This window comes from Chinchilla lanigera, unplaced genomic scaffold (genome assembly GCF_000276665.1).
Source record: "Chinchilla lanigera isolate Chin_1 unplaced genomic scaffold, ChiLan1.0 scaffold00027, whole genome shotgun sequence".
Classification (NCBI taxonomy): Eukaryota; Metazoa; Chordata; class Mammalia; order Rodentia; family Chinchillidae; genus Chinchilla; species Chinchilla lanigera.
The window spans coordinates 17,522,098-17,536,580 of record NW_004955428.1 but is presented as its reverse complement, the minus strand read 5'-3'; the positions used below and the strand labels follow the sequence as shown (position 1 = coordinate 17,536,580).

Genomic DNA, 14,483 nt, shown 5'->3' with positions numbered 1-14,483 from the left:
ACGATGTATAAGAGGTTTCATTTTTTTCCACAGTGAAGTAAGACATTGTTCTTATTCTTCATGGCATTCAGAATTCTGCACAATTGCCTCTTTTGCCCTTTTTCATTTAAAAGTGAAGTAATTAGATTTCCCAAGGTTCAATGGTCAAGAGCCTTCTCATCCTGGGGAATTGCTTCCCTACACAGCTCACAAGTGGAGTTGTCTCACGTAATCCAGTTACTGCTATATTGTTCTAAAAGCACTGCTTTTTCAGAGGGCAAGTGTAGCATGCAAATGCATACTCACATGTCCCTTTGTTTCCATTGCTGAGCTACTTTTTTCCTGCATTTGAAAATAATTATGTGCTATTTTATTTAGAGGTTTTGTTTTGAAGATTCTAAACATTTTCACTGAAAATTTTTCCTACCTTTCAGAAATTCATCTCAAATTTTCCTCTTCCTTAAAAAGTTCCTGTGTGTTTTCTGTTTTTCTCAGATATCTGATAGTAGGGTCTATTATGACTGTTAAGCAAATGGAAAGAGGATTTGGCACCAAATAAATTGGTGTCATGGACACTGAAACAAAGACCAATCTTATCATCTGTCTAGCTCTCACAATGAGAACTTAAGACCATTCTCCTTGTTTCTGTCTCATTTTCTCATCTCCAGATAATGTTTTCCCTTCACAACATGGCACATATATGTTCGAAAAGCTCGTGTATCAGTTCATCAGTCAAAACAGAATAGGAATATACACTCAGCTTTATAGGACCAGCCAAAGCGTTTTTACTTTTGCAGCCTAATGACAAAAGCAACCTTGCTGGTAGTTGTCTAATAACTCATTTAAATGAACTAGTGGGTAGCCTATGGGGGAAAGACAAGATGGTGAAGGGATTAAGGGGAGGCTTCCAAAATCCTTTTTGCCAAAGAAGTTAAAGAGCTCAAGTGGCCAAGGCTTTTCTTTCTAAACGGGTTAGTTTAACATTCCAGACAGTCTGTGATTCAAATTTGTCTATTCATCTGCACATATTCTCAGCAAAGTTCTGTGGCCTCATGAGAAAAAAAGTCAGCTCAATTCCCTCATCCCTGAAACGGTCCCAGAGACCACCTGGTTTAGGAGGTGATGCCAGCAGCATGATAGAGTTTGTGGTCCCTGTGCTCTCTGTAAATACAAGTCAGTTGATGAAGCCATACACAAACTCACGCACACGCACGCGCACACGCACACACACACACACACACACACACACACACACACACCCCTCTTCAGGGTCTTTTACAAACTACATAGATAGTAATTAGAAAGTCCTATTTAAATTGAAGGCCTTTGTTCTCATTTTGTGTAATGCTCATTCCCACATTAAAAAATATGTTGGCAAATTTGTCTGAAAAGACCCTACTTTCCAAAGCTTATTGCACAATTAATTAATCTCAGTTATCTTTCATAGCAAAGCTTCCATTTCAGTTTTGCAAACGTGTGTGTGTGTGTGTGTTACTGCATTATTTGTAAACTTTCTGGACTCTTTCTCAATTACAAAGCAGTCTGTTGTTGTTGTTTTTCATAACAAAGCAAAGAAGCTCCTATCCCTTTCTTTGTTTCGTTTTGTTTTTTGTTTTGAGACAGGGTCTCGCTATGTAGTTTAGGCTGGCTTTGAACTCACTGTGTAGCCCAGGCTGGCCCTGAACTGATGGCAGTCCTCCTGCCTCAGCCTCCTGAGTGCTGGCATTACAGGCTTGCGCCACCACGGCTGGCTCAGCTCCTGTCCCTTTCTAACAATCCTCTTCCTCCTTCCGTGCTGGAGATTGAACCCAGGGCTTTGATGCATATTAGGCAAGCACTCTACCATTGAGCTGCTGCCACTGAGAGACACCCCAACCCCTCTTTATAACATATTTTAATACCTGAAAGAGTGCAGTTGAAAAACAGCACAGGCATAGTTGCATTCTTGGTAGAATTTCTAATTTATATGACTTCCACAGAAAGAAAGTATATTAAACAATTTTGTTATTTGGTGATTTTTGTTATTTACTTTACCTTCCTTATGAGAACTTTAGTATAAGACAAGGTCTAGATCTTATGAAATGTAAGAGTACTTACATAATACTGACCAACTAGGGAAGAAAACTAGTCAGCTCAGGTCAACATCCATTGACTCGTTTATGTGTCAAGAGTACTAGTTAGTACTGTGGCTGCTGCCACTATTTCTGCCCTGTGACTCCATTAAACAGGCTGGTCCTCCTGTCTGTCACCTTCCCTCTTCCTGCACAGCGCTCGCGCTCTCTCTCTCTCTCTCTCTCTCTCTCTCTCTCTCTCTCTCTCTCTCTCTCTCTCTTTGTCCTCAGCCTACCCCCACCAGCATCATGGCAGATTTATAGAAAAGGCGCTTTATAGGGCTGTATAACACCCACATGTATTTTCAGGTGTATTTTGTTGATGAATTATTAATTTTAAATTTATGAGTTTTATTATATTAAACTGTGTACTTAACAGGAAAATAAAATATTAAAATTTTAATATGTAATGAGTGTGTAGAAGAAGCATAACATTTTCAACATCAACTGTTTACATGCTTACAAGACCTAAAAGATAACAGCAGAAATAAATTTTTAGGTGAACTGCAATGAAAATACAAATGAAACTCTACCGAAGAAATCTTTGCTTTAGTTATCACACCTAAGGTAGTCTTCGCACATGACAACAGCATGTTCTATACACAGATATAGCACGTGTTCTGTTTTCCTGCCTTCTTTAGTAGGATATACTTGACATCCTGCTGGTCTTACTGTTTTTATGACGGTCTTACGAAGTTTCACCTGTCTATTCATCAGTCTGCTCCAGAATTCTTTTGCAAAGTTCTTTGGGCAGATATGTATTGTTCTCCCTCTGTTGTAATTGATCATTCGTCAGTTCCAGTCCCAATCCTCTGAGGAAATATATCTGTGATATTTCGTGCTTGTTATTTTCTCTGTAAACTATAAAACTAGTTATGCCTGACAGGTTTAGGATCAAGTAAAACACAACCACTGGCCAACACTTTGTGTTTCCATTGACATCATAGTTGCTGCATAACTCATCAACAACATCTACTCTGCCTTTCATTTTGTTGTAAAATGTGATCATCTCTGGCTTCACTTGTGTTGAGGATTCACTGTCGGTGTTTGTTTATTTTGAGACAGGGTCTCACTGTGTAGGCCAGGACAGACTTGAACTCATTGTGCAGCACAGGCTGGCCTTGACTTTACGGGATCCTCCTGCCTTAGTCTCCCCAGTGGTGGGATTACAGGCGTGCACCACCATGCCCAGCCTCACTATCAATCTTATTGTCAAGGTGTAACACTGGCAGTATCAATATTACTTTGTTTTTCTTCACGTTAATTTAGTCAAGGCTAGCCTAGAATTTACAGAGTAGCACAGGCTGACCTTGAACTCATAGGGTCTTCTGCCTCAGCCTCCCAAATGCTGGGATTGCTGATTGTTGATCATCACACTGGGTCTCATTATAAATCCTATCATCATGGTGTAATGTTGACAGTATTAATATTACTTTCTCTTTGCCATATAGGAGGCCAATGTTATGACTTTCTGAAATCCAAATATTGTAGTATACATTTCTCTATTGTGAACTTGCAGCATTTTTTCAGGAATCTCAGCTTGTTCCTGCAAATAGTTCTTGTACCAGTCAACTGGTGTCCTTTTAGCAAATGTAACCTCAATGGGTAGCTAGTGAACCAGTTGTTGAATGTGACATTTGGGTTACTTTTTAAAGTAGGTGTAACAATTCTTTTCACAAAGTCATAGAGTTTATTATTTCACAAAAAAAGACCTGGTGGCTGAGTTCCTGGATAAATTTCTAAGTTCAAGACGTAAAATGTCTTCACATCTACCAGAGCATATATTTTTATACCATATTTGGAAAGTTTACTAGGCATATATTGCCAAAAGCTTCAACAACCACAAAATGACGCAAGTTGTTCATCATTTGTCATATATTTGGGTGGTGTATAAATTGCTTGACAGTTTGAAACAAAGCTTTCAGCATATAAGCATGTAGTGGCCAAATTGTCAGATTTTTTTCCTTTTTCTTTTTTGGTGTCTTTTTGTCACTAAATATAGGCAATTTTGAAGGAAACCAAATCTCTTGAGTGTCATTACTTTTGTAAAAATCTCAATGCCACATCTGTCACTTCTCCATAAGTCCCTTAGATTCCAACTATTTATTTATTCCAATGATAAAAGTCGTGCCTTAGTTTAATGAGGTGTCAAAAATATATTTTTGAGTATTACTATTGATAAATGTAGAATGTTTCTTGTATTTCATTATTAGTTTATTTCAAAACATCTTGTAGCATATCATCCATTACAGTTTCCAACACTGAATGGCAGTGTTGGCATTCTGTCCCATAGGTTTCACCCCTGGCAGGGACCTAATAACATTTTCTGACCTAGTTCTAACATTGGATCGTTCAGGTATACAGGACCATTTTGTAGAATTTTGACTAGTCAAATATTTATTAATAATAATGCTTTCTTCCTCATCTGAATCAATCTTCATTCTGTACTTCCCTGCCCTATCTGTCATATGCTGCTAACTTCTTTGGCTTATCCAAATCATCGTTGGTACCTAAGTCATCTGATGACTCACTTTCAACCTCCCAAAGTTGTAAAAGCAGATTTGCATGTGACACTGTACTGAATTGGGCTAATTCTACAAGAAAAATCAAAAGAAAACATTTTTTGAAGTTATAAATACACAAAAATGTAACATGGCACATAACATGGGTAAAACTCACCCATTGACACTTTGACACACATGTATACAGCTTGCCATTCATCATATGAAGTGGGTGGACACAAACATTGCTTCCCATATTCCCTCCAGTGCAGCTGCTGAGACATGTAACGGACACATTTTATGCTAAAGTACATATTTTCATTAGAAAAGTATGGTATGAGTGTCCGTAACACAGTATGAGGAACCCAGGGCTCTTAATATGTCTGTTCTTCATGCCTCTGTCCTCAACCCTTCCATGTTCTCTTTATTGTGGATGGAATGGAGCAGAATTTGAAAGGATGTGAAATGGTCAAGAGACATGTTTCCTGGAGAAAGCTTTTTGGCATGAGTTAGCATCTCCCAAAGTATGTGCTAAACATTACCAGTAAAACATTTATAGGTATCCTGCCATTACTAGAAGAGTTCTGCAAGAAACACCAGGTATCACTGGCAAAAAACAGACCTGAGGGTCAGTGGAATACAGTAGAAGATGCAGACACAACTTCAAACACACTCAGCCACCTTATCTTTGACAAAGGGGCCAAACATGTTCACTGGAAGAAAGATAGCATCTTTAATAAATGGTGCTGGAAAAACTGGCTCTTTATATGCTGAATACTAAAACTAGACCCATGTCTATCACCATGCACTAAACTAAAGTCAAAATCGATCAAAGATCTAAATATTAAAACAGAAACAATAAATCTACTGGAAGACAAAATAGGTAGAAATCTTGAAGACATAGGAGTAGGCAGAGATTTCATGAACAAAACCCATACTGCACAGGAAATACTTCAAAGAATCAACAAGTGAGATCTCATCCCATTAGAAAAACTTTTTACATCAAAATAAATCACCAATAGAGTGATAAGATAACCCACAGAGTGGGAAAAATTTTTAGCTAACTGTGCCTCAGACAAAGGACTTATATCTAGAACATACAAACAATTGAAAAAAATCAGACCTCCCCCAAATTCAAAGACCCAATCCAAAAATGGGCACCTGTGATGAATATGCACTTCTCACATGAACAAATACAAACGGCAGATAAATGCATGGAAAAAAATCTCCACATCGTTGGTCATTTGAGAGATGCAAATTAAAACACTAAGATTCCATCTCACACCAGTGAGAATGGCCATCATTAAGAAATCAACCAACAGCAAATACTGGAGGGGCTCTGGGGAAAAGGAACCCTTCTCCACTGTTGATAGGAGTGTAGACTGGTGTAACCACTTTGGAAATCAGTCTGGAGATTCTTCAAAAAACTAGGATTAGAGGTTCCATTCAATCCAGCTATTCCCCTTCTGGGTATTTTCCCAGAATAAAAAACATCATGCCAGAGCAGTATGTGTGCACCCATTTTATAGCAACATAATTTGTCATAGCAAAATCTTAGAAACAACCCAAATGCCCATCAACCAAGAAATGGATAAAAAAGATGTGATATTTTGATACAATGGAGTATTACTCAGCCATAAAGAAGGATAAACTTGAGACATTTATAGGGAAAGGGATGTGACTTGAGTCCATACTCATAAGTGAAATAAGTCAGTCTTACATGTGTAAACATCATATTAGACAATAGTGTAAGAAGCTGCAAGAGTAAATAAGACCCAAAATGTACAATAGATATTGTGAAATGGGAAGAAAATACTGAAAAGGCAAGAAAAACTGGAATATGGAAAGGAGGAAAAAAAAGGAAAAGGGAAAAAAATATATAGATATATATCTCTATATATATATAGATAAATATCTATATATATATTACATACACATGATAGTTGAGAGCTATACTACTAATTGCTATTCATTGAAAACTATATTGTTTGATCAATTTTTCACGCCTACATCTTGTAATCTGAGCAACTATTTTCAAGGATAACAGTACACAAAGTCCTCAGTCAAGGCACCAGCAAATTTAGGGCCTGCTAAGCCCTGATCCTCATAAATAACACCATCTACTTCATCCGCACATGTTAGAAGGGGCAAACAGGCTCTTCCAGCCTCTTACAGGGCACTAAGCCCATCTGTGAGGATAGAGCTCTCGTGATGTAATCACTGTCCAAAGACCTCACATCTTAATACCATTACTTTGGAAATCAGGTTTCAGTAAATGAATTTTCTGAAGATAATTTCTGGCCACAGCACTGGATTAAAGAAAATTGAACAGCGCATCATAGCTAGGCTTTGCAAAATCTTTCAAATTCTCTTGTGCACTATGGCCAAGTGTGTTACCCAAAACTTACATGTTCGTGGAATATTTCCCCTGAACACATGGCCCAAGGGAAGTGCTGGCATGGGCTACAGCAGTGAGCAGGAAAGCAGGACCTTTTTTTGGGAAGTATCATATCTTGTAAGTGGTTCCCCAGAGGGGGGGCAGGGGGAAATTCATGAAACAGGTATCCTGAAAATATAACCATTTCCATACTTACCTTTTTATTTGAGTTAGGAGAGAGTAACCATTAATCAGATTAATGCTTTTCTTTTTGGAATTTCTACTAAGGCATGTCATGAGGGGAAAAATAAAACTAAAAGGAACCTTCAGAAATTATATTCTGTGAACTACTTGTGTATGAGCTACCTGTAGTTTAAAGCTTTCATGAAGACTGTCATTGACTAGCTTTCTCTGCCTTTGAAAACTCCTATTGTTGATATTTTTAGTTATATTTAGTAACAGAATTACTAATTTTTTAAAATTCTTCATTTTGGCTTCTGAGGATAATTCATCAAAACACTGTCTTTTACCCCACTGTGCTGTTTCTTTGCTCACTTCATTCCTTCTACATAGAATACCCTTTCCCTCCCTGTGCGTTTACAAATTCCGTCCTTCACAATCTGTTTTAGAGAGCAGTAATTCCTTCCTTCTCTGTATACCAAGGCACTTTCCTTTTCCCTCCACGACACTCCAGTACCATGGCACACATGCACTAAGCTGTGTCTGTCCGTGCTGGTGCGTGGGAGTGGGAGGGCAGACCCTGCATCTTGACATCTCTGGATCTTCCACTTGACCTCTGCTAGCCCACACATGTTAACTGATGAAAGAGAAACTGGCTCATCATCCTTGGCATCCTGTTTGCAGTTCTCTGTCGCTGGGTGTATATTGCAAAGTAAATGTGATAGGAAAGTAAAAGTGGCAGAAAGGATTACCTAATTGGTAACAAAAAAAAAAAAAAAAAAGCAAGGTAAATAAAATACATAAAAGAAAGCAAGGTAAAGTTTATGGAAGCAAGTGTTACATCCAGGGAATTCTTCCACTGCCCTAGAAAAGACAAATAACAGTACTTCTTCCTACACACAGAGGAAGAGCCTTTCATATGATATCTTTCAAAACTGGTATTCAGCCCTAGTTTCCCTGTCCATTATCCCTTGGAGGTCCTACGGGTCCTCCTTATCTAACCCAGACGTTCCTACTATTTACAGGAAATCACTATCCAAGTTTCTCCATCTCTCAACTTTGGTGGAATTGTTCATGATCAGGCCATTAAAAAATACAGCAGAGGAACTACTCTTAATTGTTAAGGTACACTAGAGGCCCCGAATGTACCTTTCAAGTGGCCAGCCTGACCATGTCTCACTACCAGTGCTCCCTTTGGGAACTAACACATAAAAGCAATTACAGCTTATAGAAAAATCTGTAGATGCAGATGTGAAGGGAGGAAGGTTGGTCTGCCAAAAGGAATTACCTGGGGGAGCTTACTCCAGGGACAGCCTTCTAAGATTCAGTGACATGCTACTTGCCACTGTGTTGAAGTAACCGTCAGTCACCTTTGCTCAGCCCAGCCCCCTCACTCCCCACCACCACCACTTTACATGTGCTTAGCTGGCTACTGTTCCATTGGAGATCTCGCCTCCAACTTCATTCAAGGCCTTGTCAGCAAGACCACTACACTGCACACCTGGAGCATCAGTCCCGTAGCAAATGCACTAGTACAGTAGTTATCTTGGTCTCGCACACGTTAGGTACTTGGTAAATGTTCCTGGTGTATACGGCCTCTGTAGTCTGAGGCAAGGCTCAGCTAGGAGGTATACAAGATATGGCATTGACTCCCTTCTCTGCTCCCTTGACGTGAGGAGAGAGCCGTACCAGGAGCACATTCTCTGTACTGGGGAGGGGAGCTCCCAGGAGGGAATTCAGCGCATTTTGCTGCTTCCAATGACTCGGCAGACTCTTTAACCTTGTGATGATTGCTCCAAATTCTCGTCCAAATGGAAGAAATGCTGCGTAAGTGGACGGTGATTGGAGCCTCTCCCCACTTCCCTTTCTTTGAGGAGGTTTCCAAGGCCCCATTGGAACATACTGGAACCACTGCACTGCCAGTTTACCATGCTGGGCCTTTCACAGGCTTTTACTGTGTTTATTAATTATCATAGTCTCATTTTCTAAAGAACTCTTTGCACCAGAACATGTGATGAAGTAGTTTTACTAATCCCTAGAAGTTTTGTTTTTCCCTTCGACAAGTTGGTAGCCAGTCTGGTTTTTCGGAAAAGCATTGACATGCGTAACCACTGTAGTTAACTTCAGTGCTCACTAATGAAGCCCAGAACTGATAGTTACATTGTCGTAACTTGACAAAGCCATCTAAATGTATGCATGTTTTTTGAAAGCTCCCTAAACATGCTGCTAAATCCCCTAAAAAGCACTAAACTGCTTTGGCAGCCATTAACCCAGCATAAGCAGAGGAACTCTTTTCAGTAAGTGAACAAACAGAGAAAATGTGCTGAATGGCTGGACAAATGTTTCAGCTGGTCCTTTCATTTACCAATATAAGGGCGCCATCAATATCAATCACTGTTTTCCCTGTTGCCCTGAAAAAAGCAGCATCTCCTTTCACCACACAGGCCCCTTTTACCACAGCAGTGTCTTTAGAATGATACTGGCATCTGCCTACTTCCGCTGTCTGAAGTCCTGAGGGCTTAAAAGCACATTTCAGGATTCTTGAACCTTCCTTCCTCCATTTTCCTACAGCCTGCTGTTTTCTCCCTCCCTCTGCATCAGTTCAGTCCCTTTCCCAGATTCTTTTCAGGTCTTCCAGTTTTCCTTGCTGAGTAAATGGAATTCACTTTTCTATTCTAATGTAGTTCTCCAAATAAACATAGACATCCCTATCTGATATTCCCAAGACTTAAAATTTATTCCAGAGGTACACAGAAATACTTTTATGTGTTGGTAATCCATCAAAGATTGAAAGGAATGTGAAAATTATGCTGTGACAGGTATGCTGATGAGCAGGACCTCACTCTGTACCAGAGGGCCCCTTCTTCTGCCGTTTTACCCCCTGGCTCCTTCCCTTGTCCCATGCGTGCACACCCAGCCTTGCCATCCTGGATGAAGAGTGTGTGCGTGCCTATCTTTCCATCTTTTCAGTTACAAGAAAATGCCATACTTACGTATCTTCGTGCTTCTCATTCTAAGTATTTAATTGTTTTTGGAAGGAAGGAAAGAGAAAGCTTTATATCTGATTACTTTTTTATCTTTTTGAAAACTTAAATGGAGTAATTCCTGCAGATAAATTTTAGCAGTAAGCTTATGGTCTAAGTTGCCTTGAATGAATATCTGGACTGTTACATTTCTGGAAAGAACATTGATTGTTGTATTTATTTATCTTTCAATTCCAGATTGTAGCTGTCTGCAGAGAGGCAGCTCTTCTAGCCCTGGAAGAAAACATTAAAGCCATCTGCATTATGAAGAAACATTTTACTCAAGCTCTGAGGATTGTGACACCTAGAATTCCTGAGTCACTGAGACGTTTTTATGAAGATTATCAGGAGAAGAGTGGGCTGCATACTCTCTGAGAAAATATTTATGTTCATTGTACTACAACCCTTTCTAGAGCAAATTTGTTTCCTTTTAAAAATTTTCCTTCAGAATGTTAAAAATATATGAGGTAAAGCATCTGAAATATTTTCACTGGAATTGAGCAGCTTCAACGTAATAGACGTTTTGAATCATATGGGTACGGCGCAACTATTTCTGAGTTTAAGTCAGTTCTATCTGGAAATGTGTGCTGAGTTTTAAAAAGCAAACGTTTAGGCTTTTCATTTTTTTTATCTTATCCATTCATCTCTTGAAATGATTTTCTTAGTCTAGAATTCCTTTCATTGCCTTCCTAAGAGCCAAATCTTTGCATCAATCTTGTACAACAAAGTAGAAAATGTATGTGGATAAATACATTGTGAAAAATACTCACAAATCTTTAATTTTGAAGGCCAGGCAATAAACTGGCCAAATACACCCACAGGTTCATTTGGCCTTATTAACGAATGTACATTTGTTTCGTTATAATTCACCACTCATTTATGGCAAAAAAATGTATTGAGTTATTTCATATAATATAAGCCCTTGGAATGTTTAAAAGTTTGTAAATGTAAGACCAGTGTAAGCTAGAGAAACAGGTTTGGTTTTTTTCCCTAACATGCTATAAATAAAACATAAAAAAGTATTCCTGTTCTAACTTGTATGTGTTTTTGAGTTACCAATAAATTTTCAGTTTAAAAATAAGCCTAAAAACTAAAAATTATTCTCTTAATCATATACTGTGTACACTGCATTCTAAATTTGTGTATATGTATGCTTCTAGTTATATATCCTTAGGGTTTCATAGCACTTTAGTACTCCATGCCCTTGAAAAAGCTTTCGCAAGGTGATTCCCTGACATGCAGATAGGCAACTGGCAATGGAAAGGATGTGCATGTAAAGTTAGTCACTACAGGTATTTGAAAATTCAAAGAAAGACAAGTCAGGCAGGACATACCTTATTATCACAATAACAAATTACAGAATTTTGTGTCGGAAGATATTCTGAAGTCACATCTCAACTGCTTTACCTGTGACTGTCAGAAATAGATTTGCAATACAGTCTCAGTTTACCAGTACATAAACCACCCAAGGAACAAAGAATGCCACTGTTCGAAGCTGTGTGCTCAGGTATGACAGTGAATACTTGCATGTGGCTATTGGAATTTAATTTAAATGGTATATTAATGTGTAGTTTATCAGAGGTGTTAGCCACATTTCAAACATGCTGTGTATGCTAAGTACTAGACTGCACGGAATTGACTGTAGAATATTTTCTTTATTTAGAAAGTTCTGTTGGTCACTGCTAATGTAGAAAACTAGGCTGACACGTTGAAATAAATAGAAACTCAGATTTCTTTTGTACTTTCCATTTTCCTTTATGTTATTTTTGTTTCTTTGTTTGTTTTGGTTTTTTTCCAGTAGCAGGAATCAAACTCATAACCCTATGCTTGCCAGGCAGGTGCTGTGCCACTGAGCTAAATCCCCAGCCCCCCTTTTGTTATTATTTATAAAAGAAAGTTCTTTTTTATTAACTTCTTCTCTATTAACTGCATGGCTGAGAACACAAGAAAATAAGAGAGAAGTTTGTCCCCACGGTTGAAACAAGACAATAAGAAAAATTCCATTCGCAGTAAATAAAATCCAGAACAGTAAGCTTGACCTGGTGCTGAAGCTCCGGCACTAGGGCCTGTGTGGCGGGGAGGAAGGTGCACAGTCTCAGTCAGCAAGGGTGGTGATGGAGTTAGACGTGAATGGCCACACCGAGATTCAGCCCGTAGGACACAGGAGCTGATAACTGAGCCTCACATGTAATGCCTAATTCTCAGTGTAAGGATAGACTAGAGGAGAAATACTTTCTCTATGGGAGAGACCACAAAGAATTGACTTGGCCTGTGCTTTGAACTTAAAAAAAAAAAAAAAAAACTCTGAAAATTCTGACGATGGGCTACTTAGCCATGCCTTCAGGGTCTGAATTCACAGTACCTTCAATTTTCCAGAACACCAAAACCTAAAAATAAACCTGAAAACATGGATTCAAGTTAGAAATGTCCTTGGGATGACTAGCAGTTGCCCTAGTGAAGAGAATTATATCCTCACCCAGTTGTCAGAGGATTCCATCAGTTAGCCCCCTGCTTACAAAGAGCTTGTACTCCCAAAAGATGCAGAGCCTCATACTCTACTGGAGGGAGCAAAAATTAGTACAACTGCTTTAGAAAGCAACTAGTATATCTAGTAATGTTATCCAACATTTCTCCTAGGTGTGTGTCCCAGAGCAAGTCTCACATGTCTACAATGAGGTAATGAATAAGAAAGTTCCTATTACCATTGTAACTAGTAAAAGACTAGAAACAATCTAAATATTCATCACTAAGAGACTGGGCTTAATGAGTTCATAGTAATAGTCACAATGGAATACAGTTACAGCAATTAGAAATAGAGATATACATTAAAACGAGAATGAAAAAGTTGATTCAAAGGGAACATTTTAGAATACTACTTATTAAATTTAAGGTTTAAATCAGAAAATAATACATGTTGCAAAAGGAATGTATAGTAGAAGACTAAATGGAAATGGAAAACACTAAATATTGAGGTGTTTCCTTAAAGTTGTAATATTCCAGTTGTATCAGTAAATGTTTCGTATCTTAAACTGCGTGATTATAATAGTCTGCACTTTTAATATGCCTGACTATCCCATGATTTTTTTTTTTTTCTTTTTGTCCTTTTGAGACAGGCTCTCACAATGCAGTTCAGGCTGGTCTTTCTGTTTTGTTTTGTTGGTTTTTTTTTCTGGTACCAGGAATCGAACTCATGACCTTACACTTGCCAGGCAGGCGCTGTGCCACTGGGCTATATCCCCAGTCCCAGGCTGGTCTTGAACTCACTGTGTAGCCCAGGCTGGCCTCAAACTCGCAGCAATCCACCTGCCTCAGCCTTCGAGTGCTGGGACTACAGGTGTGCATCACCAACCTGACTCCCATGTTTTTTAAAATTTTTTTTACTTTATTTTTAAAAATAGGCTTTAAACCAACATCATAGTATCACTCAGTCAATTCTATTGGACGTCCAATGCAGTTCACAGGGCTGGCACTCTGTGTTTGAAAAATCAGAACCAAGTAGAATGGGGTAAAATGCAAGGAGGCGAATAAGTGATGAGGCTTTTGGACCCAGCAAACGAAAAGTTTGTTGGTAAAAGTACGTGAGTCCTATCTTGTCGCATTGGAGACACCAAACCCTGCAGGTTCATCTGAATCTATGGCACTGGCCATGGAAGTAAGTTGAAAATTTAAGGAGTTTAAAAAGATTTTACAGCACTGAGCACTATATCCTTCTATAAGCCATTTATAAACAAGTTAATTTTCTATCTCCAGATAGTGTGTTATTGCTCTGTTTAAAGCATATACTCTTTACAACGGCACAGTTAACAGTCTGAGGCACACAAAAGCCCGGGTCAGGTGTCACTGGTAACTACCCCAACTTCATCTCCGTGAGGCTTTTATTCATGGTCCTGTTCCTTGGGTTTGTTTGTGATAGAGTACATCATCCTAGGTCATGGAAATTTTAAGTTCGTCAAGGAAAGAAAACCAGCTTCCTGTTTTAAGAACACAGTTTACGTTTTGGCATCTGTTTGGTCAGAAGTATGCCTTTGACCCAGATGCTTTTGGAGTTTCTGGGATATTGACATCGACACACATTTTCATTGTTCCAGGAGAACTTAGTTTGAGTAGTTACTTGTTTTTCTTCTACATTTAGGAGAATGGCTTTAACTTTTATTTCCTCATGGCCAAGAAATTGCTCTAACTTTAGCTCTGTCTTATTTCTAATGTATGAAATAGAGTCTTAAAAAATAATGACAGAGTTTGCATTTTTAAAAGAAAAATTTTTTAATTCATAGAAGAGCCAAATTTGAGTATACATTTATCTTAATCAGGA

General features: G+C 38.6%; 1 protein-coding gene across 2 annotated transcripts in view; it reads left to right on the top strand.

Annotated features, from left to right (window-relative positions):
* Spata5 (spermatogenesis associated 5) overlaps nucleotides 1-11,193 on the top strand; it is a 298,091-nt gene extending 286,898 nt beyond the window's left edge. For both annotated transcript variants that reach the window (XM_005386755.2, XM_005386754.2), the window contains exon 16: nucleotides 10,370-11,193. In XM_005386755.2, coding sequence (XP_005386812.1) covers nucleotides 10,370-10,546 — 177 coding nt within the window. In that variant the 3' untranslated portion in view covers nucleotides 10,547-11,193. The remainder of the gene's footprint in view (nucleotides 1-10,369) is intronic.
* Nucleotides 11,194-14,483: the final 3,290 nt, after the last annotated feature.